The 26,296-nt window shown below is 40.5% G+C and overlaps 1 protein-coding gene and 2 long non-coding RNA genes across 5 annotated transcripts in view; 1 reads left to right on the top strand and 2 right to left on the bottom strand.

The window, feature by feature from the left end:
• LOC110353920 (uncharacterized) overlaps positions 1-26,296 on the bottom strand; it is a 63,446-nt gene that overhangs the window by 32,946 nt on the left and 4,204 nt on the right. The window lies entirely within an intron of this gene.
• On the bottom strand, positions 528-25,467 carry LOC106019178 (uncharacterized). Of its 3 annotated transcripts, XR_002405158.4 has the most exons (8): positions 23,614-25,467; positions 23,440-23,498; positions 17,289-17,382; positions 13,841-13,959; positions 12,538-12,723; positions 11,975-12,058; positions 11,768-11,865; positions 528-1,397 (listed from the first exon to the last, which is right to left on the bottom strand). It is a non-coding gene; the product is annotated as an uncharacterized lncRNA (long non-coding RNA). The 3 variants fall into 3 exon arrangements; XR_001193808.5 differs by lacking the exon at positions 17,289-17,382 and having other exon boundaries at positions 23,614-25,462; XR_002405159.4 differs by lacking the exons at positions 13,841-13,959; positions 17,289-17,382 and having other exon boundaries at positions 23,614-25,462.
• Positions 1,217-6,925, top strand: LOC101802962 (protein NDNF). Its single transcript, XM_038181647.2, has 3 exons — positions 1,217-1,404; positions 3,336-3,469; positions 4,623-6,925. Exons 1-3 carry the CDS (start codon positions 1,217-1,219, stop codon positions 5,972-5,974), a joined length of 1,674 nt encoding a protein of 557 aa, XP_038037575.1. The 3' UTR covers positions 5,975-6,925.

Here is a 26,296-nt window from a genome sequence, read left to right as displayed (position 1 = left end):
GACTGATAATTAGATTCAAGCAGGATCTTTACTCCTTGCTGCTTGTAAGATACAAACTACTTTTCCCATAAAGGGATATTGCTCACAGAGCTCCCTCTGCTTTCCAAATCCCTGAGCTACAGCTGTCACCTGCTTTTAAAGGTCTATTCCCTTCTCTTTAAAGCCTTTCCCACTTCTGCATTTTCCCCTTTCAGAAGCAGGATTTGGCAGAAAGAAAAGGTTGCAGGGACAATCAACAAGCTCACATAACAGTGTGCTGTCAAAATTTTGTCTGAACTGGAGCCTCCTGTGTAGTTCTGTACGATGTACAAAGAACAGTTCAAATAACAGGCATCTCCATAGGTGAGCTCTGGCAGTGTTTGAGCACTGTGTTTTTCCTTCATAGATTTGAAGCCGATAATAAAGCCTCTTGACACAAGGGAGTGGGCATATATTATTTCTGAAACCCAGTAAGGGTGAATACTATAGAGCTGTTATAGTAGCAGTGAGTAGCAAATGCTGTGACGATCTGGAATTGATGCATGTATGAAACATGTGTAATTCACCATCTCAGAATGATTTTTGCAGCTACCCAAACAGCAAGGTAGTTCCCTTCCAAAGTAGGTGCACACAACTTAAAAAATTAATTTAGAATCAATATATTTATAATCAATATAGGGCTCATCAAACAAGATCTCACCCAGCTCTAAATAACTTTTGACCTTCCTTACATACACCTACAGTCATGAGAGATGTACAGTCTGTTATAAAAAATATTCAATGGCCTCTGACAGAAAGTATGTTTGGGATAGTGACCTCCTATCAGTTTCAGAATAAGTTCCATTACAAATAAACCAGCTTTGAATTTAGTAAATGAATTTTATAAACAACAACAACAAAATAGTAGTTCTCCTTTCTTTCCATCAGCAATGAAGATTTTCGTGTTTTTTTTGACATTGGATTTGTGCTATAGTGACTACGTAAGTATTTATATGTATGTATGTAATCCTATAATTAAAGACTTCTGCCATTAAATCTTCACAATGAGATCTGAAAAAAAAATATTTCTCAGTGAATTAGAAGCAATACAGCAAAGTGCAGACTGGTTGTTTGAATGCCTGGCTTGCTGTGATTATGATCAATATCACTAACGGAACAAAAAGAGAAGGTCACTGATTTTCTCCCTCAAGACAGGAGTTCACATTCACTTCTGTCATTTCACTTTGCAGTACTGAAGATGTCTTGGTGCTGGTTTTATCTGCCTCTCCATCTTCTCATGGCTGCTTGCTTGTGTCATTCCATTAAAGCACCCACCAGCAGTTTGCAACAGAGCTTCAAGAGCAACCTCTTCAACTTCTACCACTCTCTGCTTCTTGCCGATGGTAAGGAAACCACAATTCACCTGCTGAAGGATATTCCTAAAAGGTAAGAGCATGTCAGTCACATCTGTTCTCAGCTACTCCCCTTCCCTATGACACCAGTAGCTGCACACTACCAGCACAAGTGAAGAGCCTGCAGAGCTCCATCAGCATCCACTGGATTTCCTGAGACACACCATGCTGTTTCTGCCCAGCTCAAAGCATCCCCCGATGTTCGTTGTTATTGTGCCCAGTCTGGAGACCCCCCCAAGACAAAGCTCAGGTTCACATGTGCACTGCAGGCAGCTTTCTGTGGTGGTACAGAACCAGGGAGCTCCAACAGCAAACAGCTGTCACATAAACAACCTGGCTTCAGAACCACAGACACATCAGCCTTCCTACATTGACTGTAAGACAATTTTATGAAAGTAGCTACCCCAAAAATCAGTAGAACATGTGTACAGACTTCTCTTATTAGAATGACTTCCATCAGCATCCTGCATGCTAGAAATGTTTTAGTTGAATGGAGCTATTGCTCGCTAAGATCAAATATGCTTTGTATGTGGAAATTCCAGATTCCTCACTTCCTCCAAATAGCTGCAAGATTCGGTGCCCTATCTAAATATTACAACTGGCACTGCATATTAGGCAGGAAAGGCTAACTGATCTGTCTGTTTAAGAAGAGAGGCACTTCACGTGGTTTATCCACCAGAATCCTTTGAACAGTGACCAGCAAGTACAGCTTCTGATGTCCATCTGAGCAGAGCAGTCACGGAGCAGAGGATGAGCCAGATGGTTTGGTCTTGACGCGCACTGCACAGACTGGCACATGGCACGTTACATAATGCCATGATGCTCACAAGAGCAAAACTAGAAGCTCTCCTTTTTGAATGGAAATAGGTATTTAAATCTAAGAGCAGTGAATTAGGCTGTACTATTGTGGCATAACATTAAGGTTTCTACTAGGAATCAAAAAGAAAGAAAGAAAGAAACAAACAAACAAGAAAAAAGTCAGTGTAGCATGATCAAGTAAGAACCTTATAAGACCCGAAGCCGTCTAAGAAGGAAATCAGATGACAAAACTTGGCTTAAAAGACTTGGGAATGTGGAGCTGTTTCCAGTGAAAGTTAACTCCGGACCAGTAGCCACATCCTGAAAGCAAGCCAGACCTTTAGGCTGACATAATCCATCCATAATGAGTAGGCTTGTCTCGCCAACAAGCAAACAGAATTACAATTGCCTGCATTTAACTGCAGAGTGAGTGACCCAAGTCCAAATATTTCTGTGGCTGTACACTGTCAACATTTACGGAAACAACAGAAAAAAAGACCAAAGGAGTGAGACAGGAGGCGGGGCCTTACTGTAAATAAGCAGGGATAAAGAATTTACTGGGGAGACTCATGTCCCTTTGTAGTATTAACACACAGCAGCCTCTGTCACAAAAGGAAGTTAGAACAGAACTGTCTGAACCTGCCAGTGATACCTGATGATCTCCAGGACTGGCTAAAGCTATTCTATCTTCATCCTACATAGATGAAGTCCTAGATATCCAAGCAGATATGAGCAAACTCAAAGCTTTCACAAACTCCAGTCAGGGAATTTGTGGGGAAAGTGTACCAAATTGCCCCAGTTAGCCAACGAGTGGTTATCTCTAGGGCAGCTTACCACATTCATCACCCAAAATAACCAGGTAAGTATTGAGATATGCTATTCACCTGAAGCATACTAAAATTCAGTGGGAAAAAAAAATACTGCCTGTGGTAAGTGGACAAAACTTCCAGCAACTATTTCTGAATTAGGAAAAAACACAGCTTATGTTCTTCCCACAGCTGAAAGGTTCAGACATCCTGCAACTGAGATGCATCCTGTTGTTGATGCACCTCAAAAGGCAGCAGTCATCTCTACCCACCGTGGAGTGACCACATCAGAAGGGACAACTTTTAGTGGTAAACTTGAATTTCTTGCAGCTCTTGCTTTATTTCTAATCCACTTTTACAGATACTACTTTGTTCTGGAGGAGGGCAGAGCCCTGGCACCTTTCTCAATAACAGTGACCCCCTGTGATGTTCCCATCGAATGGAGCATACTTGTGCACAAGGCTTCAGCAAGCCTCCTTGGAAAAGTAGCACAAGGTAAGACCTTCGGCCTGCCTGAGCAGAGACAGAGAAAGCCTAAGTTATCCAGAAGGGGTGTTGTTACAGAAAGTTTGCCACAAGCTTAAACATCTCTAAACTCTACCATGAAGAGGACACCCATGTCTCCACAGGTGATATTTGCAGTCCATGGGATTTTGTCATCAATTCAAGAAAATTAGAGATTACGTCTATATACATCAAAATCTCAGGGTAATATTTGGGAAATACACTGAGTAGTTCGGGTACCACAAGCATGGATCGGCTTCATGAACTTTGTTCTTTCCCCATCTTCCCTCTGTAATATTGCCTCCTGTGACCAAGCTAAGCTGATAGCAGTAACATTACCACATTGCAGAGCACACTGCTTGTAGCCCTGGATCTCCATGCATTTTTAAAACCACCTTCTTCCTAAGGAAATCTTGCTACACAGCACTATCGAGGCAGGCTTTCCAGTCAGCCCAGCCAAAGGGAAGAACTGTCTCAGATGTTTCTCTGTGGCTTAGGCCACCTAAACCAGTTATCATCTGGTTTATCTCCCAGTGTCGTGCAGAAGATTTACCCATTTGATTTTCTAGGAATATTTACCATGGCAGCGGGCATTATACTGAGTTTAGCCTAAGAGGAAATTCCAGGGTTTTTTCATGATTTCTGGAAATAATTTTTTTTTAAAAACTAAGATCTGAAAGCTGCCACTAACAAGTTCTTTCCTGTCAGACAGCTAAACCCAACTGAGGAGTTCAAATACTGTTCTTTTAGAAGTGATGTTTTTCCTTTTCATAGGAGACAGAGGCACAAAACTAAAATAAACTCCTTTCATAGTAGTTTAGTCTCCTTAAAGAAAAATACCTAAATAAAAAGCTAGTGGAAGAAGAAAAATGTAAGTGCATCAGGCACATTGAAGTTCAAGCTTGTGCAAGCTGTGGTTTTATAATTATAGTCTTTTTGAAAAGAGTTCCACAACTGCACTGTTAAAATAAAAGCCACTCAAATTTTCTGTTACTAAATGGCCAGTAGCAAAAAGCATCTTTAGGTATAATTATTTTCAGGAAGGTAGGAAGTAGGATGTTCCCTGACACAAACAAGGAAACCTAAGCAATGTGCTTTGACATCTATGAAAGCAAAAGTTACAGGTCTGCTTTTTTGTTTGCAGGTGAACATGATACACAAGATATCTCAAACACCCAAAAGGCTACAAGCTTTGTGTCGACCATTTTCAACTACAAGGGAAATTCTGTCGAGACTTACATGGGCATGTCTTCTCATTCTGCCCTCTACATGCTGGAGTTCTTATCCACCGAGCGTGATACGCACATCACTGTGTACTTAACAACTGACACAACATCTGGGCACCTCTATCCGGAACTGCCGCTGGATCCACGCTTAGATGTGGTTGGCATTGGCCATACAACAGTGACTCTGACCTGGAAACACAGTCCCTCCGTCTTGCAACATCGAGAAAACATACAGTACTGTCTCCTAGTTAATGAAAAGCACAATTATAAGAGCTTGTGTGCTGCTGAGACAGCAATCAGATCTTCTGGAATGAAACTGCCAGCTACATTAGCTTTGTCTCTGTCTCCGTACCTTCTTGAGCCACAGCAGGTGATGATATTGTCCAACAGTGAGTTGAGCATCATCAACAGAGTGAGCAGTGGGGAAGTCAGGCAGATATGCATGGGTACCAAGAACACTTACACTGTGCCCAACCTCAGTCCCAGCACTCAGTATTATTTTGACGTTTTTGTTGTCAATCTCCTCACAAACGCCAGTGCTGCTTACACTGGGACATTTGCAAGAACTCTGGAAGAACCTGAACCTAAGGTGATGGAGCTGAAAGATGGGAAGGTGGTTCAGGTTGTCCTGGATGGAAAAAAGCAGAAATTCCACACTCTGCAGTACCAAGCGAGGCACAAGAAAGTACAATTTACCTTTCAGTTGTGCCGTGGTCAGGTACGGGTTCACATAACAAAGAATGGTAAAACAGTGGCATCAGAAAACATTTTGGGACTGAGATATTTGTCACTGAAAGGAAAGCTGCTGGACATGTACCTGGTGCAGCTGAGGTCCACAGAGGAATCCAACTCTTCTGTGAAAGTACAGGTCTCCTCTCAATTCAACAAGCCCTTATTCCCACTTCTTCCAGAAAGCTTAAAGATCAAGTCTTTCAGCAAACTGAGGACCTGCAATTCCGTCACCATCGCCTGGCTAGGAACACAGGAGCAGAGCAAGTACTGCGTGTACAAGAAACGGATTGAAGAAGATCAAGTGTGGACGGAACTGCGGAGCACAGACAGGTGCTCTGGACCTGAATCTCGGCACAAGTCAGAGAAAGTGCTGTGCAAGTATTTCTATGATGTCAATCTCCAGCGAGCTGTCACCACTGAGACCATCAAAGGGCTGGATGCCGGGACGCTTTACTTGTTTGATGTTTATCTCATCGGGCCATCTGGCATCCCTGTCAGATATCACAGCAAAGTTGTGAAGACCAGGAAAAAGTGCTGAAGGTTCTTCACAAAATGTTTTGGAATGAATGACGACTTATCAAAACCTATGCCAATCCATGCCATAGCCCAGACAGTTTAATATATGTTGACAAAAAAAGTCTAAAGCTGTGAGATTCTGCAGAGGAACGATCTTAGGTTAGACCATTACGCTTACTTGTGCATCTTCTCCTGCCTAAGTTTTTCTCAGCTGTCTCATTCACATAACAAAAACAAACTTGAAATAAATCCATGTACATGGAAATAAAGTACCCACAATGGCACCCATGAGAAATAGATCAGTTACCTAAAATACTCCTAAAACCCAACACACAAGTGATGGGAGATGCCTCTCAAGGAGCACACATCGTTATTGTTGAATTCCCACAGAGTTTTCCACAACATGTAACTCCATCACTTAATGAAGAACTGTGAGACCCAACAAGCAAAACTGTTTTTGAGAAATCCAACTTCCCTGCTGCTTGAACAGTTCGCAGGGATGGAGACAAAAAGAAAAAAAAGCCGCAGAACTAGTGTCAAGCTACGACAGCTCAAGTAGTGCAGGCTGAAATACTTTCCCTACTGCCTGCATGTTTGCTTGGTTTTCACTTCTAGAGAGAAACTGTGCTTGGGGAAAAAACTTGGGCCAGGAACTGCTTCTGCATCCAGTTTTACTGGGGAGTATAAAAATACAGTGCTCTGCTGCTACCCATTGAGGAAAGGAATAAGTAAGGAATCCAAGCATTTCCTTCCCAATAAGTTTTTTGTTTTTTTTTTTCCCTCCAATCTACAGCTTCTGATATCAAGCCTATGTCTATTCCTGTGTGACTCCTGAGTGTGATATACTTGCTCTTTATATTCCCAATCCAGCCTACATCAATGAATGTGTTGCTTTATCAAAAAAGTAAATGTGGTTTTCCTTTTAGATATCATTGAGGGAGAAATATTTGTAGTAAAAAGCCTGACAAACTTTTTTTGTTGTCTTCGTTTCCTTGACTACCTTCCTTAGATGATACATTAAAGTACAAAAAATACTTGAAGAAATGAAGCCTTGATAAAAAGCTTATCCTAAATTTCAATTATCAGCAGAAAATATTTAGCACATAGGTCTGGAATTTACATATATAGAAATACAATGTCATTGACCCAGTGGTTGCCAGAGAAGTCTTGCCTGCTGCAACCCTTCTATCTGCAATTACATTAAGCAAAGTTATAAATAATTCCGTTACTGTACATTTCACAAGTTCACTTCCAGTCGGTGATCATCAAGGTTGTAGTTTACTCTGAATAATTACCTGCAAGCATGCTTGGAGGCACTTGGTAAGAACTGCTCTGTGCGTTCACATAGGATTATGCATTTCCTGCTCCAAAAACTCCGTAACATCATGCTAAAGGGGCAGGTTGCTCAACCCCTGCACAGCACATCCTGTACCTTAGCAGTCTCATTCCCAGACAAAGGGTTCTGGCCTTCCCATGGGATCAGCTGCAGTATCTGGGCTTTGGCTAGGCTGTAAATTCCTGCAGGCACTACTGTAGATAGAGCAGTGCCATGGCAGGAGCCATGTGCTGTGACCCCCTCCCTACACTCCGCAGGCCTTTTGGCTAATTACGGGGCTGGCAGCTGCATCGCCTTTTTCTAAGGCAAGCCTTCTCTTCATTTTGCTCCAGCCAAAATGAGCCTGAGCTCAAAGAGCAACAGAGGTCACCTCCACTTGGAAATCTTCGTGTTTGCTTCTGCCTTCCTCAGTCATTTATATTCTGGGTGAACTTCACTTAGATGCCCTACAAATCATTAATAACCAGAATAACAACAGAGGAGTAGGAAGTATTTTTGCACATAGAACACAATTATTCCTCTGCCCCTAGGCTGTGAAAGCATTAACCCTTACTTTTGTCCTGTACACAGAGGTGCCACAAACATGTCTCTGAAAGAAGACCGATGAGTTGGCACCCTGCCTCTGCTGAGGAATATCCTCCATAACAAAACTGGCTTGAGACTCCTCAGCAAAACTTTGGTTTAGGGCTGCAGCCAAAAAGTCTGAGGAAGGGATCTTTATGGGAGCAGCAACTGCTGCTACTAGGAGGGCTCACAGAGGAGCTGCCAGCCCCACATCTGTAAGCAAAGGCCCCAGCACACAGGAGGCGGCACTGAGCTGCAGAGAAGAGCATGCTGTGCTCTTCTCTGCAGAGGCAAACCCCTTGCCTCTGTTACAAGCAGAGCAGGCAACCTGTCATCAAGGTAACAGCCCACATTGCCCACATGTGCAGCCAGGCACAGCCTGTAACAGAGCCCAGATGCAGCAGCAAATATTCCTCCCCACTGATCCTTCCACAGTGTGCACCAGGCTGCAAAGCTCTGGTGAATTCTCTCATGCCCACAGCCTGCTCAGAGGCAGCCCTGGGGTGCGCTGGTTGAAGTCAGGCACCACCTCGCTCCCTGTTGCCTTGGGAGTGAAGCCACAGAGGATTGTCCATGAGGAAGCCAAAGGCACTGCCTAATACCACTGGTGCCCGCCCTGCCCCTGCCAGCTGCTCGGTGTGCACCCAGAAGCTGCTCGTTCCCTTTCAAAGCACTTGGTCATCCTCCCATCTTCTCTCCCTCCCTTTGGACTAGTGCTTGGCTACTGCAGCCTCACCACCAACACTCAGCCCATTTCCCTCCTTTCTTTTTAAGCTTTCTGCACAGTCTCTTGATGAAGTTTTCAGGAATCTGCCCCTCAATCTGAGTTACATAGGAAGTGCAGACATCTTCATGAAGACTTCTAAAGTAAGGTTTTGCTTTTGTGGATCCCTTAAACTAAGCCCTCAACAGCTTTATCAGGCAGAAGTATTTTTCCTAGTGTTCAGTGGTTGGTCCCAGCTTGCATGCTTCCAGCTATCCTACAAGTCCTGTCACAGCTGACATCAAAGCCTGAGGTCACACATCACTGCCCAGCATTTTTACCAAACTGCTCCCATTTCTAAGTCACCACTGCACATGGTGAGCAGCAGTTGGGAGCACCAAAAACAGACAGGACAAGTAATAACAGAAGACAGGCTTCATATCCACATCTCCTTCCCCTGGGGGCTCAAGCCTCGCAAATCATTATTTGCCTTCTGGATAAGAGGAAGAGTCTGAAACAGTGCAATGATGAAGCACGGACTCTAAGTTTGCCGTTGTGTACACCTGTAAGCCACAGGCCTGCACAGCAAGGGGCTCTTCAGCATTTTCCAGTATTTCGTACAGCTGCTAGAGACCTTGAAACAACTTAAAACTGTAATAATAGCTCATCTCAGTCATACTTTGAAGTAGACTGCTACTTAAAACCAGTCTGTCACCAGTTTCAAGGACTGATGACATTTATGAGTTTCACACTAACTGACATTAAGAATTTTACCCTTCCTCTTTCCCCTGTATTTAACAGCCCATGCATTCAACCCTTGTTACTTCAAGCTTATTAACAGATGTACATACCCTTCAAAGTAGATCCAGTGGTCTCTTAGAAATTGTTCCCTTTCTGCTTACAAATACATCCAGGGGTGCAGCCACAGCTTTGAGCAAAGGAAGTATTTTCTTCATATCCTTGCATGGCTGTCTTTCCCCGACTAATGTCTTCCCAACCTGAATACTTGTTTCTAGCTTAAAGAACGAGCTAAAAATACCTTGCTGTTTTGGCCCCAGGTTCTGGACTGAAATCCAGCTCACTAATTGCTTTCAAAGACATGGAGCTTGTGTTCATGTACATGTATGCATATCGCCCCCATTTTGGACTTTATTACTATTAGCTTTTGGAGGGGGGGCAGGATAACAGGGGGAGAAGTGTTTATGAACCTTCAACACGGTGAAGCATCCTGGCCAAATGTGGCTTTGCACAAGGCTTAGAAATCTAGGAGCCGAGTAACATTAATACTGACAGCAAGTCCTAACCAGCGACCCCAAAACGCCAAAGGCTTTCAAGGGTTGTTAGAGCAACTGAAGCTCTCTGGCATTTAGAAAAAATGGGTAACGCAGTAGCTGGAGATTCCTTCAGCAAACACACAAAAAATAGATTTTATCTTTGGGGATGCAGGCGAACAATAGCTGCACAGCAAATCATTATTGTTGCCTGTTCTGCCCATGCTGGATTTGAGATATCACAGAGTGACAAAGGACAGGTAGGCAAATATGTTTGCCAGCAGAACACCAGGTATTTCCTGGACACATCTGTTCAGGAAATAAGAAATATTGTTTAAAAAAAAAAAAAAAAAAAAAAAAGCTAAATTTACTAAAAGATGCAAACACTACGCCACTCTTGCATTGCACTGTTCTCAAAGAGCCACGAAATGCAGCTCGAGGAGGAGCCTGGAGGATGCTGTGCCATCTGCTGCTGGGGTGAGCTGCTGTCCCCTGGCAGCTAATGCTGCGAGATGGGTGGGCATCCTGGCTGCGGCCAGGGCTGCGAGCACAAGAGGGCAGGGTTAGGCAGTAAACGAGAGGCAGGAATTTGATAAGGCTCATCGGGAGCTAATACTTTCTCAAATTTAATAAGCCAAGCATCTTGCTGACAAGATTAAGGCACAAGAGACAGAACACAAAAAGCTACTAACTTTTTATAGTCCACATGTTCCCAGATTTCTTTTAATGTTTAAAGCTGAAGAGCACAAAAAAGTGATCACCGAAGAACAAAGAAAGAATAGACATTTGCTGGAAAGATTAACACCGGCGTGCCCAGCGCTACAGAAAGTTTAAAGGCTGCTATCACTGAAGGAGGAGTCAAGGATCCTATGACAAAGATAGTCACAAAAGAGCACTAAGGACAGTCACATTTGGTATGTTTAAAGTGGTGAGTTACAGTTCATGCATAACCTGCCCAGCACGTGATCCCTGGCATCCCCTGACTTCTCCTTTAGTGCTCTTGCCCTTTCTCACCAACACCACTCTTAGCAGGGCCTTACCTCCCACCCAAGCTTGCTGTCACACCAACTCTCTGGGACGCCACAGGAGACATTCACCGCAGACCCCAGTTTGTCAAGTGTTTGTTCTTCAGGGATTTTGCTCACTGGCTATCTATCTTCAGGAGATCCTTAGAGGATATTCTTCCAGTGACTAAGGATGCTGAGTCTCTGGTTAAAGAGCCATCCCTAGAAAACCGCATACTGCTCCTGTGCTGCTCTTGCTCTCTCTCTGCAAAGCTGTTCCCCTACCTCACACTTATGAAAACACCCAAACAAGGCTCATCTGCCCTGAGATGAGAGCAGATTAGACACAGGAAGCAAGCATGAGAAAGTGTCGTGTCTTTCTGCAGGTACTGGCACAGTAGTGACACAGGCAGGGCTCAGAGGAAGACTTGGGAGTTTGAGAAGTCTTTCAGACTCCTGTAGTCATTTGCTCTGAAAGCAGAACCTGGTAGGAAAGGAGACCTTTTTCCAAGGCAAGGGTCAGGACAGAAAAGCATAAAATATCTAAAGCTAATGAGGTACAGGTTGAGTTTGTTAGACGCTTTTAAGAAAAGGAAGGGCCTTGCTTTAACTACTTTTCGCATCCTGCTCCCATTTGTTGAGCTTCTCTACTGATTCATTTCTGTCCCTGAGGTTCAGTGCCAGCATACAAACCCACTAAGCAGCCTCTGGTATTCCTGTAGCTCGTGACTCATGCACGTAGGAGAGCTCAGCGTGCAGTCTGCACTAGGACTGTGACTAAGGAAGTACTCAGCCTCCTTTAAAGGCTTCTGCAAACAGCCACACAGAGCACACTACAGGTACAGTGCTGGAAGTCAAGGATTTCCCATCTCACAGAAGAGTTTCATACATGTACAATAAAAACACAAAACCACCACAAACTTAGGACACAACCCACCTCTTCTGTTTCCAGTGTTCTCAGGAAGGTGAGGCTGTAGCAAAACCACGTTTTCCATTCTGCTCCCCAGCTCAGCTTCTCCAGCCATTGCTAAGCTCCTAGGTTAATTAATAAGTCAGAGGTCAGCCATCTGAGTAGATCCCAGTTACATGGCTGCAGAGAAGCAACTTCTGTGCCATGTCCCCAGGGAGGGTTTTGTAGGCATACCAGAGGCAAGCACAACCAGAAGCTTGACTGGCTTCCTAGGCCTCACCAAAGTAAGAAGGATTCATGGCTGAACACTGGTGGCACCTGATTAGAAAATTATTTCAGGTGAACATTTCTGCACGCAAATAACTGGCATTGTGATATACTAAGTGCATCTGTAAGATGGATAGGTGGGGTCTGTAAGGCCTTCTCCTTAACCTACCAACAGACAGTACTGCTGGTTCACACTGTCTCCAACAGGTTTGCGCTATGGGGATAAAATAACTACTGCAGGATGAGCAGAACTACTGCTGTTCGCTGCAGTGGTGCCACCGTTTATCTCCTAAGGCTTCAGCCTCTGAACTCCTATAATGAACAATTCCTTCCTTCACCTTCTCTCATTCTTAATACATAGAATGCGTATGAGCTACAATACCCAGCTGGAAAACAAATTTTTATAGTATCTTGGGGAGATCAACATTATTATCTGGGACCAGCTTCAAGCTTTTTAAGCATGAGTTGACAGTGGAATGTCAGCAACAGATTTATGAAGGATCACAAAAGCAGGAACAAAATTTACTTACAAAAAGCAGGAAGGCTCAAGATGTTGACTGTATACAAAGCAAATTTTAACTTGGAGGATTATTTAGCCTTTTTTTCAGATAGGAGGACCCCAGCTGAAGGGGAAGCCAATACTAAGGACCGACTGTGAGCAGTGCCTTTGAGGACAACAGCAACCCACAATTACCCAGAGAGAATGGCTCCTTTATCTGCAGTTCAGGGAAAGAAATAATTTTATTATTGGATTGACCTAAAAAAATAATCAAAGATCTATGTTCAGGCAGTTAGTTTCGTAACTGGGCCAAAACCTCTGGTTTTGTAATGTGGCACAATCCTTTGAAAGCCAGATTTCCAAAAGCACAGTGCCAGTTTCTCAGCTGAGACTGAGAACCCACAAATTGGCCAGACCATCAGAAGTGCTTTGCACATATCTCCTATTGGGACAAAATCTTTTAAAATCTGTCCATAAGTCAATGAAACCACAATGGTTACATCTGCAAACAATTTGACCCGTATTTTCCCTAGTCATGATTATGCAAAGGGAAAAAATGCCAGTTCTTAGCAACTGCTTAATCCTTGTTATCCATACATACTGACCCTCAATCTAGAATACCTGTGAGAGCGCACAGTATGATTTTGTTTGTCCCAAAATGGAATCACAAGCCACAGAGGAAAAGCAAGTCACTTCCAACCCCCAAATACTATTTCACAGCAAAAAAAAAAAAAAAGAAAAAAGACTTTCACGTTGTCCACAATTAAACTTCTCTAGAAGTAATATCACAATTCCTATTTGTGCAAATTGTCTGTTTGCAAGGGTAGGCTATTCTTGAAGAAAGGACTTGAAGATAGAATCGGAAGATGATTCACAACATGAAAAAAATCTGTAAATCTATTGTTCAAAACCAGACAGAGCGGAAGTCAGCAGCTCACGTTGCAATGGGTGCAGTTACTTCTAACTACAATAACTGACAATTGGATTATTTTAATAGCCTTCTGAGACTCATATTGGCAGCAAACCTAATATTTCAGCTATTTGGATAAAATTGTTCTTGCCTCTAGGGTATTGTTGTTTATTTGCCTCAACTCTATTAATTCCATCTTCACCAGGTATTCAGAAAATGTGTGATAGCAGAATTGATCTGTCGAAACATACTGAACATTCTTTTCCAGATGATTGAGAAATAATTCACTTAAGTAGTTCTCTTGCAACATCTTTTGGCTACGCTGTCCCTCCCACTAGCTTCTTACAAGGATAGAGAATCACATCTTATTGTCCTATCACAGTTTTTCTCTGCCGACTTTAGCAAAATATTCACATAGACTTACTTCATTTAGAGCAGGAGGTGACATTCTTTTCCCTGATTCTCCATCCCATCCCTCTCCAAGAACAGTATGTGTAAATTGTCACTCCAAGGCACAATGACATCTTAGAATAAAGCATCCAACTGTGAAAGCATATTTAAATGTAAGCAAGTGGAATAAATACAGGGAAAGACCAAACCCTAAGAGCATGAGAGAATGGAAACAAAGAATTACGTACAGCCTTCACACAGGAATGACCAGATCCATCTCTTCTAAGGGTTACTTGGGGTAAGTCAAGATACCTGCTTCCAGGCTGTCAGGCATCCATGGGAACCTGACCTCCTCTGAGTGACTCCCAAGACCCTGTAGAGGTTCTGGATCCGTTTTGCCTTACAGCCTCCTCTGCCTCATGCCTTCCCCCACTGCTGCAGAAGCACGAGGTTCCCTCCACATGTCCTCCAGCATACTGCCTGCCCAGCAGAGCATGTTCACTGGGCAGCTACTGATTCCACAGATAGCACAACTGCTCTGAAGCATACAGAGGTTATGCAGACAGTGCAAGATGAGTGGCATTGGTGCCATACATCCATACTATACCTCCCACGTTCAGAGGGACATATTCCAGCTTCCTGGAAATCAGCGTGGACCAACAAATTGTGGAGTTGTGGCCATACAGAAAAAAAAACAGCCACAAACCTAGGATCTCTATCTGAATTTTCTGTTCCCAATAAAGTAATACTGAACTGCAATATTGAGTTTGTTTGGCCTTGTACGAAATTATGGGTTTTCAGAATGCAGCTTTGATTTAAGGTCTGGTTGTTTTGGATCAGGCTGGTATCCAAACCCTTTAAGAATCAGTTCAGTTATAAGTTAAGGAAGGAGTAAAGGATTTACTGTACTGTTTCATTTAACAATGAAATGTTTCGACTGGAAGCAATTTGTCTGAGTAACTGTCTTTTTACTATACGTATATTCAGGTCACAGCACTGATCCTTGCAGACCTCAGTGAAATAATAAATGTGGTGGGTTACCATTGTTTATTCTCAGTATAAAGTAACTGTACAATTTTACCATTAGATGGCACCAGAGAATATTTTAACATTTACACAAAGGACCACTGAAACTGAAGCCTGGAATAGTCTTAAAGCAGATGTAGCCACTAAAATTAAAAAAATACTCATCTTTGCAATGCATATGAGCACTTTAATTACTTGACTATAAGTGATAGCTTTACACAGCTCATCAGAATGCAAGTTACAGCTAAATCCATGATTTCTTTATTAGCAAGTTTTTTTTTCTCTATTCTTACATATGAAAAGTATTTGATGTAAAACTGCCATACAGTTTGGTTTAAATGAGATGAACTGCTTTGTAGTGTTTTATTTGTCTTGGGGAAAAAAAAACACATCTCTGCCCAGATAATTCCAAACACAGGCTATCAAAAAAGCACTTTCAAGAGTCCATCTGCATACCTGGTTCAGTTCCAGCTAGGTCTATGAATAATTTACCAGTTAATGAGCTCGTTCTGTTTATGAAATAATACTCTTAAGAATACTAAGGCAGGACATAAGCAGTAGCCATATGTTTCTTCTCGAATTCCAGCTAGACAAATGACCTGAAAATTGCTGTTGCAAGAACTTCTAAAACATATGGCTAAGTACAGGGAATTTGTTAGCTTCTTGTGTCAGATCCAAAAGTTTCCAATTATCAACAAAAGATGGCATACCAACCCAATTACTCCTGATATATTCCAGTCAAGACAGATTCCAAGTAACCATAGCTGTGTGGGTGTATGTGGTTTGAAATAACAGGAATCACTGAAAATTTAGTGTAAATAAAAAAAGTAGACCTTCTACATATCACATCCAGACAAATGTGTCCCAGTGTGCTGAATGTGCTTTCAACAGGAAGCAGGAATTTTTAGGCTTTCTACCAAGGCTGATTTCAAGCCATCATAAACTATTAGAGGTACATTTACTTTCCAGCATTACAGAAAACTCCTGCACAGCTTATTTATTTCATTTGTCAACAGAGTGGAAAAAAATACGCTTCTTACGTAAGATGACAAAAATGTACCAAATCATTTTCAATTATTTTTTTTTTAAATGATTAATTGCAGATGGCTTTTTAAGACAACATCCTTGTAGTGCTGGGTAAACATGAGGCTACAATTAACAGTCAGAACACTAGTACATTATGCACATTTCTGATTCATCTGACTAAGCAACCGAGTCCAATCCCGTGCTCTTACTCACAGGAGTACTTAGACCCAGACTATGAAGACAGTATTTTCATACCAGGCCTTAAGCAAACGATCTCTACATATTCAACTAAACAGTAAGAGATGGAAAAATTATGTTTACAACAAACTGGAATTCACAGAACAGCTAACGAAAAAAAAAAGAAGGAATACACTTGTAAGCTAAGTTACATTTCATATACATACCAAAATTACAGTTCAGTCATCTCAAGAGCTATATCAACTGTCAAGGATTACTTCTGTTGTACTATGTGGGTCAATGCCAGTCTATTCTTCGGGAACTACTTTTCCAGGTTAATTTGTTTTAATCACATATTTACCATGCAAAGAAGATAAAGGTCTACATTCATGTTGCATTTATGTTTGAATTCTGACTATTAAAGACCGACCCAGTTTAGATCCTTTATGCTTACCTTCTAACTACTGCAACTGTTCTAAAGTTTAAGCCATGGGTGGTAGCAAAACATACTAAATAATTATCCATAGGCAAGCCAATTAGTTACTGAGATGCTTGCCCTTTTGTCAGTCACAGCTCCCCTTGGGTCAAGCTGTGCAATCCCCACCAGAGCAGAACCTGCTACACCTCACACCTCTGCTTCACTCCGGTGGGAGTAGGGCCTGACTAAAGGCTGCTGAAGCATCCGTAAAGGTCCACTTACTGAAGGAAAAGCACACTGCTGGGGAAGTGGGAGGGAACCCCCCCAAAGCCCACAGAACCTCAAAATTCCCAGGCAAGCTGATCATGAGACTGACCCATTTCAGCTGAATAGAACAGTGTGAGGAAAAGTCATCTCAAAACACTTAGCACAGACTAAACATTAACATAATCTCGTTTACAGAAGATGTAGAACAGTCAAGAAATGCAGTCTTCTCCTAACAGCTCAGCTTTCACTTTCATTAAATTGAAAAATCACTAATTTAACTAATTCCTCACGTATTATATTGAGAGTAGTGCCCCAGCTACTAATGAAAAGGCAGATTTTTAAACCAATCTAAGGTGTCATGATGAAAAAACAGCAAACATTTTGTAGCTGCATAAGTTATCTTTAACTGCAGTAGGAAAATTCAAGAAGTGGAGAGTTGGTTTGCTAACTCCATGCTATTTGAATCTAGATGAACAATGTAATTCCCCCCAAACAAGAAAAAAAAAATTACTTTATCAGAGTTAATAGTATCTGGCACTGTTCATAGGAATTTCCAATATTAACCCACCTGTAAACCAAAGAAAACATTTTCTCATAGCTCAGGAATCAGTGTCATGGCAGCTCATTTGTAAGACACTGGAATGTTGCTTGTGAAACTCAATCTGGTATGAGCACATGGAGATTTTTCAATGATTAGCCATTGTTTTATCAGCTCCAGAACAGAAAAAGGTTTCACAAAAATGTTAATGGTAACGAACCGGCAATGCTTCCTGACCACCAGAATACCAGTAGCCAAAAGGTTTTCTAGGCTTCCTTATACACATTTTTCTTACTAAAACATGGAACGAGTATTCAAAAGACTGTGCCATGCATCACAAAACCTACTTCTAATTCAGCAACAATCCACATACCAAAAAAATTTGTCTCCACCGCACAATATGCTCCTGTCCAGTTGTCAACCCTGGGCTCTCAGACCTGCACCTAGTAACAGCCAAATACATATTTTTAACTCCTCCTTTTCCCGCTATTATTTTTGTTGCAGATTGTACTTTAACCCTGAAGCACATTGTTTTACATGTTGTAGTTTGAAGTACATGACTGTTCCAACAAGAAACTTAAGCAGATGCATAGTTTAATCCCATTAGTAGGCCTATTGATTTTGGTGGATTTATTTGTATACATAAAGCCAGGAAGAAGCATCATAGTGAGCGATGACCTCTTTACAATCCTGTACTTACGTATTATCTAGAATCTTCTAGCTATCTGAATGTCAATATGTACATGATAAGCTTTAGCTATTTCAGAAAAGCTATGTCCAGGATTTCTACAGTATGAGCTAAACATCGATACCATGGCACTACAGAGTACCTCTCCCAGGGACCTGAATCCTGCTCTCCTCCTCCCCCCCATTACAGGCCGGTCTTATAACTGATTACACACAAAGTGGATAAAAGCAGTCTGCTCCAGTACATCTGCATAGAGAGTCACTCCAGTAAATAGTCCACTGGTGGATGTGCAGTTGTCTGTGATGCTGTATTGCTGGACTGTTTCCACATATAAATTATTATGCATCTCATCTCCTCACACCTCAAGACCCACATGCCCTTTGCCACTCCAGCACTAACATGTTACACAAAGAGTTCAGGAAGGGTACAGATTAGTTAAGCAAGCATAATTTAGTGCACAGCATCTGTGCAGAAGCCCTTGTGTTGCATAATTACCATGCCCTGTAAGGAAGAGCCCCCATCTTTGTGCTTTTACATCACCCTCTGGAGTCACGCAGCTCTTCACTTAAACTCCATCAGCTCTAAGTGTCCGTATCCCTTGCAGGGTGGCTGTGTGGAAGGACATTCCTCTTTGTTAGTTGGAACTGCTGCCTCACCTCCTAAGATTAATTTGGTCCAGTGGTCTCAGACAGTGCTTTGTCACTAGATATTAAGACTTCAAATATGCAGAAAGGGTCAGATAAGACACTCAGACTATTTTAGTATAAAATGCATAACATTCTTAGAGCAAAGTGTGCAAGACTCCCACAACTATTTAAGTTAATAATTAAAGGGCCTTCCCTTAGGGTTAACCAAGTCAAGTTAGTAATTCATCTCATTTAAACGTACACATACTAGGATAAAAAAAAAGAATGGAAGACTAATCATTTTGTACTTCATCCATGCATAGCAGCATATCATAACTGCATACAGAGGTGCAATGTGAAGCTAGAAAAGTAGAATAAGCCAAACACTTTGGTGGCCGTAACAAAAAGTGCAGCAAGCCACATAGTTTAAAGCCATCCAAGCTTCCCGTTCCCCTTAGATCACAGCACAAGACATACCTGCATATCAAACAACTCTGGTGACCACACCAGTTCTTCAAACTCCACAGCATTCACTCAGAATGCAGGCAGACCAGTACATGTAAATATAATGTACAAGTAACTTTGCAAATGTCTATCTCCTGTATGGTGAATTCTGGCTGGTGGTCCTAGCCAGTACTGCTCCAAGCAATGCTTGAAAAGCAAACTTATTCAACTCTTACATTGTTCACAGCTTTGCAGAAGAACTATACCATAGTAGAAGACAGGAAGTGGAAAAACCATTTACACTGGCACTAAAATAAATTAGGTGCTGATTCCTATTGCACATGGATAGAATTGAGTGTCTATTTCCTTTTTTTTTTTTTTTTTTTTTTTGAGAATCCCATTTTTAAATATACTGACCCACACCAGCTAAATTCAGAAAGACAATCCCAACAGTCTCCAGCTTAGCATTTTGGAAATCTGATCTGATTCTGCAAAGCAGATCTTTCCCTTCTGCTGACAGAAAATTGCTCAGCAGAAATATATTGTGTTAGTGTGGTCAACCTTACAAGAGAATACTATTTACTTGGTGACTGGAACATTTAGCTTTAGGGAAGAGACTAGTTGCTGCCTCTTAGCAAACAGTACTTTCCTGCCAAGCCTAAGTCTGTCCTCATCTGTAGGAGTCAATACATTGCACAAAACAAAAGGAGCAGACAATACATTGCACAAAACAAAAGGTGCTGTATTTCCTAAAGGCAGTAACCATCACTCCCTGCAGGTGACACATCAGTCACCATATTAAAAAAAAAAAAAAAAAAAAAAAAAAAGCAGGGGAAAACCAAAAAACATGAACTACACCCCTCATAGAAAATGTGAAAATCAAAATAACACAGAAGCACAGCACTAATCTCAGAAGCAGGAAGAGTGAGATTGGAAAGATAACCAAATGTATACCAAAACAAACTAATAGTGCTTTTAAAACACATAGGGCATAAAAGAATAGCCAGATTTGTCAATAACATGTTACAGTTTTCCACAGGGAAAACTAGCAAATGCACTGTATCTCAGAATAATATTACAATAAGCCTTTAATGAAGTTCCACATAACATCCTTATAACTAGGAAACTGTGGTAAGGAGTAAGCATGTAGAATAAGACCATACAACTGTCTGAAAAGCAAACTCAAAAAAAAAGTCTGTATGCAAGTCATGTAAAGAGCAGAAAACAGGAAAATTGACTAAATTAAGTAGAAAGTGGCCTCTGAAGGTCAAGCCTACAGTCCCATGTTCAAAACAGTGCCAATTACAACAGGTTGCTCATGGTCATGTCCCGAAGCAATCTGTTCAGGACTGAGAGTGCCAACCTGTGCCCACTGCCTCCCGTCCATTCATTACCTGACTGCTCCTTTGAAAGAAGTAAAAGAGCTCTCAGTCAGGCAGCACTGCTAACCACAGCCACACTGAGTTTGGAGGTTGAGCTAAAGGCAACACCAATTGTTCACAGAAAGTACCATTAAAAACATTATTCTAATTTATAAATAAATGTAACAATTATGGCCCAGGCTATATTTTTCAGAGGAACTCTATAGCCACGTATGATCTTTGTATTTACAGTATAAGCTCAGATTTGTCTTTACTATTTATAACCCATTCATGCAATAAGACAGCAATCATTCCTATGTAATCAGTATCTTACATAAATTCTTTTTATTTTTTTTTTTTAAACAGCAGTAATACAAAAATTAGTCCAGAAATCTTCAACATGCTTTTTTAATAACATTTAAAAAATAGCAAGATCAGGAGTCAGGTATTTATTAGGCTAAGTAAAAAACATGCCTCATGGTATTAACAAAGAGTATTTGTTACACTAACATAACTGGATCAAATCTTTATCTGTTGCATGTGCAAATTCATTTATTTCAGCATGTCTGTGTAAAAACGTTCAAGAGAAAAAGGTATTCCTTCATGTCACTGAAGTTCTTGGACATTTACAGTCACTAACCTGATAAAACACTATTACAGACTCGTTTTAGGAATGTAATTCAGTCATTTCAATGCTTCCTGTCTCTGCCTCTGTGGGCTAGTAAACTTGACTTCAACAGTATGGTTACATTAACCTAGCTTTGCTTGCCATTACTATGATGTTTTTCTTTCTTGTGAGTACTATGAGTCATTTCCTTAAATCTTTGCTGGTTTGGCTGCAGTCTGTAGGATACTAGGAACTGCCAATGCTCCTCTTCTCTTCCACTTCTGTTTTTAATTCCACCGTGTGCTAGAAGCATTTCTCTATTCCATGTGTTTTATCTAAGGTATTTTTGTTGAAATAAGTAGATTTTCACCTGATGTAAATCATCCAAGGTCAGCTGTCAGCACAGCTTCTTTGAAGCTGTCTAAGTTTACACTTGTTGAAGGTCTGAGCCCTATGTTTTATTACCATTTTGATAAAGCCCTTGCAGATAACTAGCCATTTCCCATGCTTGAAAACATGGCTGTACTACTAAACTGAGCGAGTAAGTGGAAAGAAGTCTTTACACTTAACCAAGTCAGTCAGGTCTTGATACATTTTTGATGACATAGGTCTTCTACATGCTCCTAACACTTGGCAGGGGGAGGAAAAACACACAAAAAAGGAACAAGAATGTAAGTACATGAAGTCTTTGACCTCTGGACATAAACAAGTTTTTATTCATTTATTTCCTAACTGGGTCACATATAGAGTTCATACAAAATTGTAGTTAATTCAGGAGACCTGTATTCTACATCTGGCAGATATAGCTCAAGACAACAGGTCCAGAAGAGATTAAGGAGAGGCAGTTTTCATCTGCTTTGAACAACCTGGGCACAAAGCAATCGCCATTGCTGAAATGGTTCTTATTGATGGCAGACTAAAATACACTGGAGAAGTGTAAGACACCAACTGGCATCCCTCAGTAAGTGTCTGCTTCTAAGTGTTACACAGGTAAGGAAAAGAGATCTCTGCTGAGAAGCAGGTAACATCAAAGAACACATTCTAGCTCCGTCTAAAGCCTGTATACAGACAAATAACGTACCCTGGCCTCTAGTGGTTTTCCTCGTAGCATCCACAGGACTGTGCATGTTTCTAATACCACAGCACCCAGCTGCAAAGCCTAGTTCCCCCGTTCCTGCTCTTAACACTACTCCCTATTTAGGTCAGGGCTGCATTTGCCTCAACAAACACACTAGAAAGCTAACAGTACTTTCTTCATAGCCCATGTTTCATACCTCCATCAAACTAACTTATTTTTTCTGAACATTTAATCACAGAATAGTTCCTTGCACTTGGATAGCCAAACACACAAAATGGGAAGAAGCCTTTCGTACTTTGAAACTAGATATCAGAATAATCAAATCACAAAGAGTATAATAAAGCATAACAACTGAAACAGAAAAGACTGCTCATATGTATGCTTACAGAGCAATTTGTGCAGCTTCAACACTGCTTTCACAAAGCAATATTCAAAATTCAGCAACATACTAGGCTAAATTTAAGGGATAGCTACACAAACAGGAAATAGAAAGTACTTAGGGACATTATCTTCTAAAAGCATTCTCTGTTCAGAACTGGTACAGCAAAACAAAGCAGTGCAAAACAAAACAAACAAACAAAAAAAAGGAATAACACACAAGAGAGAGATTTTAGCTATCAGTTTCTTGGTGCTTATAACAAGACACTCTCTCTGCCTGTAAGTACTTCTTGCATGTCTTCTCATAAGGACAAGAAGTTTTTTGCTCTCACAGATAGTCAGCTGTTTAAGTTCAAGGACCTTTTCTTTCACTTCCTCTACTAGGTCAAACATTTACTTCATCTTTGAAAACAGACCATAATAAGTTCTTCAAGAATCATGCAAAAGCAAAGACATCAAAGCAACTAAAAGTATTAGGAGGAGAGGGGAATTGAATAGAAACTGGAAGGTCTTTTTTAAATGTATCTTCTCCCCCCAATTCAATGACCTGATAGAATACCCGGTCTGCTTGAATCAACACATTTTAGACAAAATAAATTAAACAAATTCTTCAATATCCAAAGGCAAAGGATAGTAATATATATATATATATATATATATATATATTATTTTTTTTTATATGACTATTAATTCCCTTTACTTTATTCAGTTACTTATACATGCGTGAAGTAGATGTGTCACTTTGACAATAAACTGCTGGAAGCTCTGAAACACCAGCATTTTACCCTGCAGGAATAAGTGAACATACAAAGCCAAGGAGAATAGAGAAACAGATACTCAGAGTTCAGACTGAAGTTGGTGAGGTTCTCTTTCCAACACCCAGAAAGCAGTATTTGTACTGCCCTATGTTACTGAAAAGCCAGATTTAAAGCTTGGTGGAGTGCTAGCATCACTTTCAGTCACAAGTACGCAATTTAAGTTTGCAGTATTGACACTTACCCACTCGGCAGATGGACTCATTTTTTAAAACAAGAACAACTAGCTAGTAAAGCATCTTCCTATAACAGGAAAAATTTTATCAGAAAGCAGCAAGAGCAGGGCTGCTCTGTAAGGCAGGATAAGCCAGAAACACAGCAATAGTATCGCACCAACCTAAGTGCAATTTTCTGTTACCTGAACACAGCAGAAAGAGCAAGGCACAAATAACACACCCTATCAACAGAATTAGATGTGGGTCAGTTATGAATCACTATTGACACACACAAGGAGTCCAGCAAGAAATAGCAAACAAACAGGAGGTACAACTACTGACTATCCAAGCCCCAATCCAAAGCCCAGCCAAAAATCAAAGCCAAGAGCAGAATAAGAAATACAACCACCATGTAACCCAAACCAGGAGCAAAGGCTCAGGTCTGGGCTTACATAGAGCTCCTGCACCCCTGGGTGGAGGTGGAGCCCCAGCTGAAGCTGGGCAATTGAGCATATCAGTGCACTCAGCTGCACTGTCAGTTCTGACAGCATGTGTCAGAGTATGGCTATACTCTATATACTCTATAGGGAGAGATGAGTAGCTGTGCAGAATAAATGAAAGCATGTGTCAATCTCTCTATTATGAAATAGTGACTCTCAAAGTGCTAGCAATCCTTAGTAATGAAATCAAGTGTTAGGTTTACGTTTAAAAAATCCTCAAATCACATTTTTCGGTTTGATTCCTGGTACATAACCAAAGGCTGATCTCAGTAGCTATCAGCCTTTACTGCTGCAGTGGAAATGAATTAATTGCATTCATTCATTTTCATACAACATGGAAGCCTTGTATGACCAGGGGTATCTGCGCAGAGTGAAGGAAACTTTCTCATTGTTGAGGGAGCATTATAATGATGTTGTCAATTTAATTCGCTAATACAAATGGAAAAATAGATTTTATTCATATGTCACTACTAAATGCAGCATTTTAGCTATGCAAGATGCTAAAAATGTACACTACAGGTCCAAATATTAGCAAAACAAAAATGGCCAGAATATTATTAATAAAAATTGATCCATTTGTGACATGAGTTCAGAAAACATTGTAACATATCTGTAATTGTATTTCTATTAAAGTAGAAGTATTCAATAAAAATGTTTAAGTATGTATTTGGCTTCAAGTGAAAGATTTTCACACAAAGCATCGTCTTGAGGATTTACCACTTTACCTCAGTGGTGAAGTGATACCAGAAATGATTTTAGGTACCTTCTCCAGAGGTGCCCCCTAATTCATGTCATAAATCTTCCCGCTTTAAAAAAGTGCATTTGCTTTTATTCTAATTATTTTTCTAACAAGGAAGAAAAATTGTGATTTCTCTTAATTAATGATTGTAATAATCACTGTCATATTTCTCCTCTCACAACTGCTTATTCCATCCATAAGCTGATCAGTTGAGTAACCTGCATTCCCTGCCCCAATCTGAATTGTGTAGGAAGGTCATTGAAAGAAACAACAAAATTAATTCTAGAAGGCCCTAATACAATGTTGTCCGTGCTTTCAGTTTAAAGACTGACTTTGAAAAAGGTCAATGTGAAAAAGCAGACACTTCAATACAAGCCTTTCATATCTCCCACTTTAAACCTATTTTAATAAAATAGAAAGAGTGTGAAATACCTAAAAGACACCTGTGAAGACTGCAGTGGCAAACAGGAGTTTCAGAACAGGAATATTTTTTTTCTTAATCCAGAAGGACTTTTTTAATACTGGCTTCTAAAGAAGAGAGACAGACAGAGTGCCTCTTCCTCTTAAGTAAGAAAAAAATGTGGTTATCAGATCCAGGATTTAGTATTTAGATTGTAATTTACTGAAAACATTACGAAATAGCTTTTCCTAATTTACAGATTAATATTGTTATTTGTTTGACAGCAATGCAGGATATTATCTGACATGACAATGAGATTCCCAGTGTGGTATTCATGTTCTCTGTCATTTAGGTTCTTTATAGTACCATCTCCAGTTACATCATAATTCATGCTTTCATTTATTAATTACTTTCCTTACAAATTAGGCAATATCAGTATATATATATATATTTTTTTTTTTTCCTAATTGGTAATATTTAGATCTCTTACTATAGTTGGTTTCTAATTTGATTTAGAATGTGAAATTATTACTTAGCTTTACCCAGCTGAAATAGATGGGTTGACTCTTGAGAGGGCCAATGCAATTCTCAAGAGTGAAAATTCCTAGATTTCTGAGATGCTGACATTTGGTTCTCATTCTCTTAACATTTCAGCAAAGACAAAGTTTACAAAGTTCTATTGCTGAAAAGTCTTCCAGTCAGATTAAGATATTTAACACTGCATGTACTATAAATACCAGTGTATAGAAGGTTATATAGTACATTGAATTTTACCGAATGTTGTTAACATTGTGTGCAATCAGAGAGAATTTTAAGCCTGGCCTTTTTCAGGTTCCCTGTTTTTCCCTCAGGTCCAGCAAGGCTGCATTTATTCCTCTGCTTATTCTCACAGTAACTACTGAACTAATTTCTTTAAATTCATTGGCAATGGATGAGATATCAGCAAACTAGAAAAGGTTAAAAATAGTGACTGTCTTTTAAATTGAAATGAAAAGAACCAGAACATATTAGTCTAATCAGTTCAACTTCAGCTCCCAGGAATATTGTGAAACAAACAAACAAAAAAAACCACCCTAACATACAAACCAGAATAGGTAACTGTTCCACGTAACAGGTAACTTAATAACAGGATGTATACATAGCCAGTATAGATCTGACAGGAATAAATCATAGGGGACTAATATGCTACTATAATAGACTAGAGAAGTCTGCAGATGGGAGAGTAGCAGCAAAGGCCATACTTCAGA

Source organism: Anas platyrhynchos, chromosome 6, assembly GCF_047663525.1.
Source record: "Anas platyrhynchos isolate ZD024472 breed Pekin duck chromosome 6, IASCAAS_PekinDuck_T2T, whole genome shotgun sequence".
NCBI lineage: Eukaryota > Metazoa > Chordata > Aves > Anseriformes > Anatidae > Anas > Anas platyrhynchos.
The sequence above is the reverse complement of the archived record's forward strand: the minus strand, read 5'-3'. Positions and strand labels throughout refer to the sequence as shown.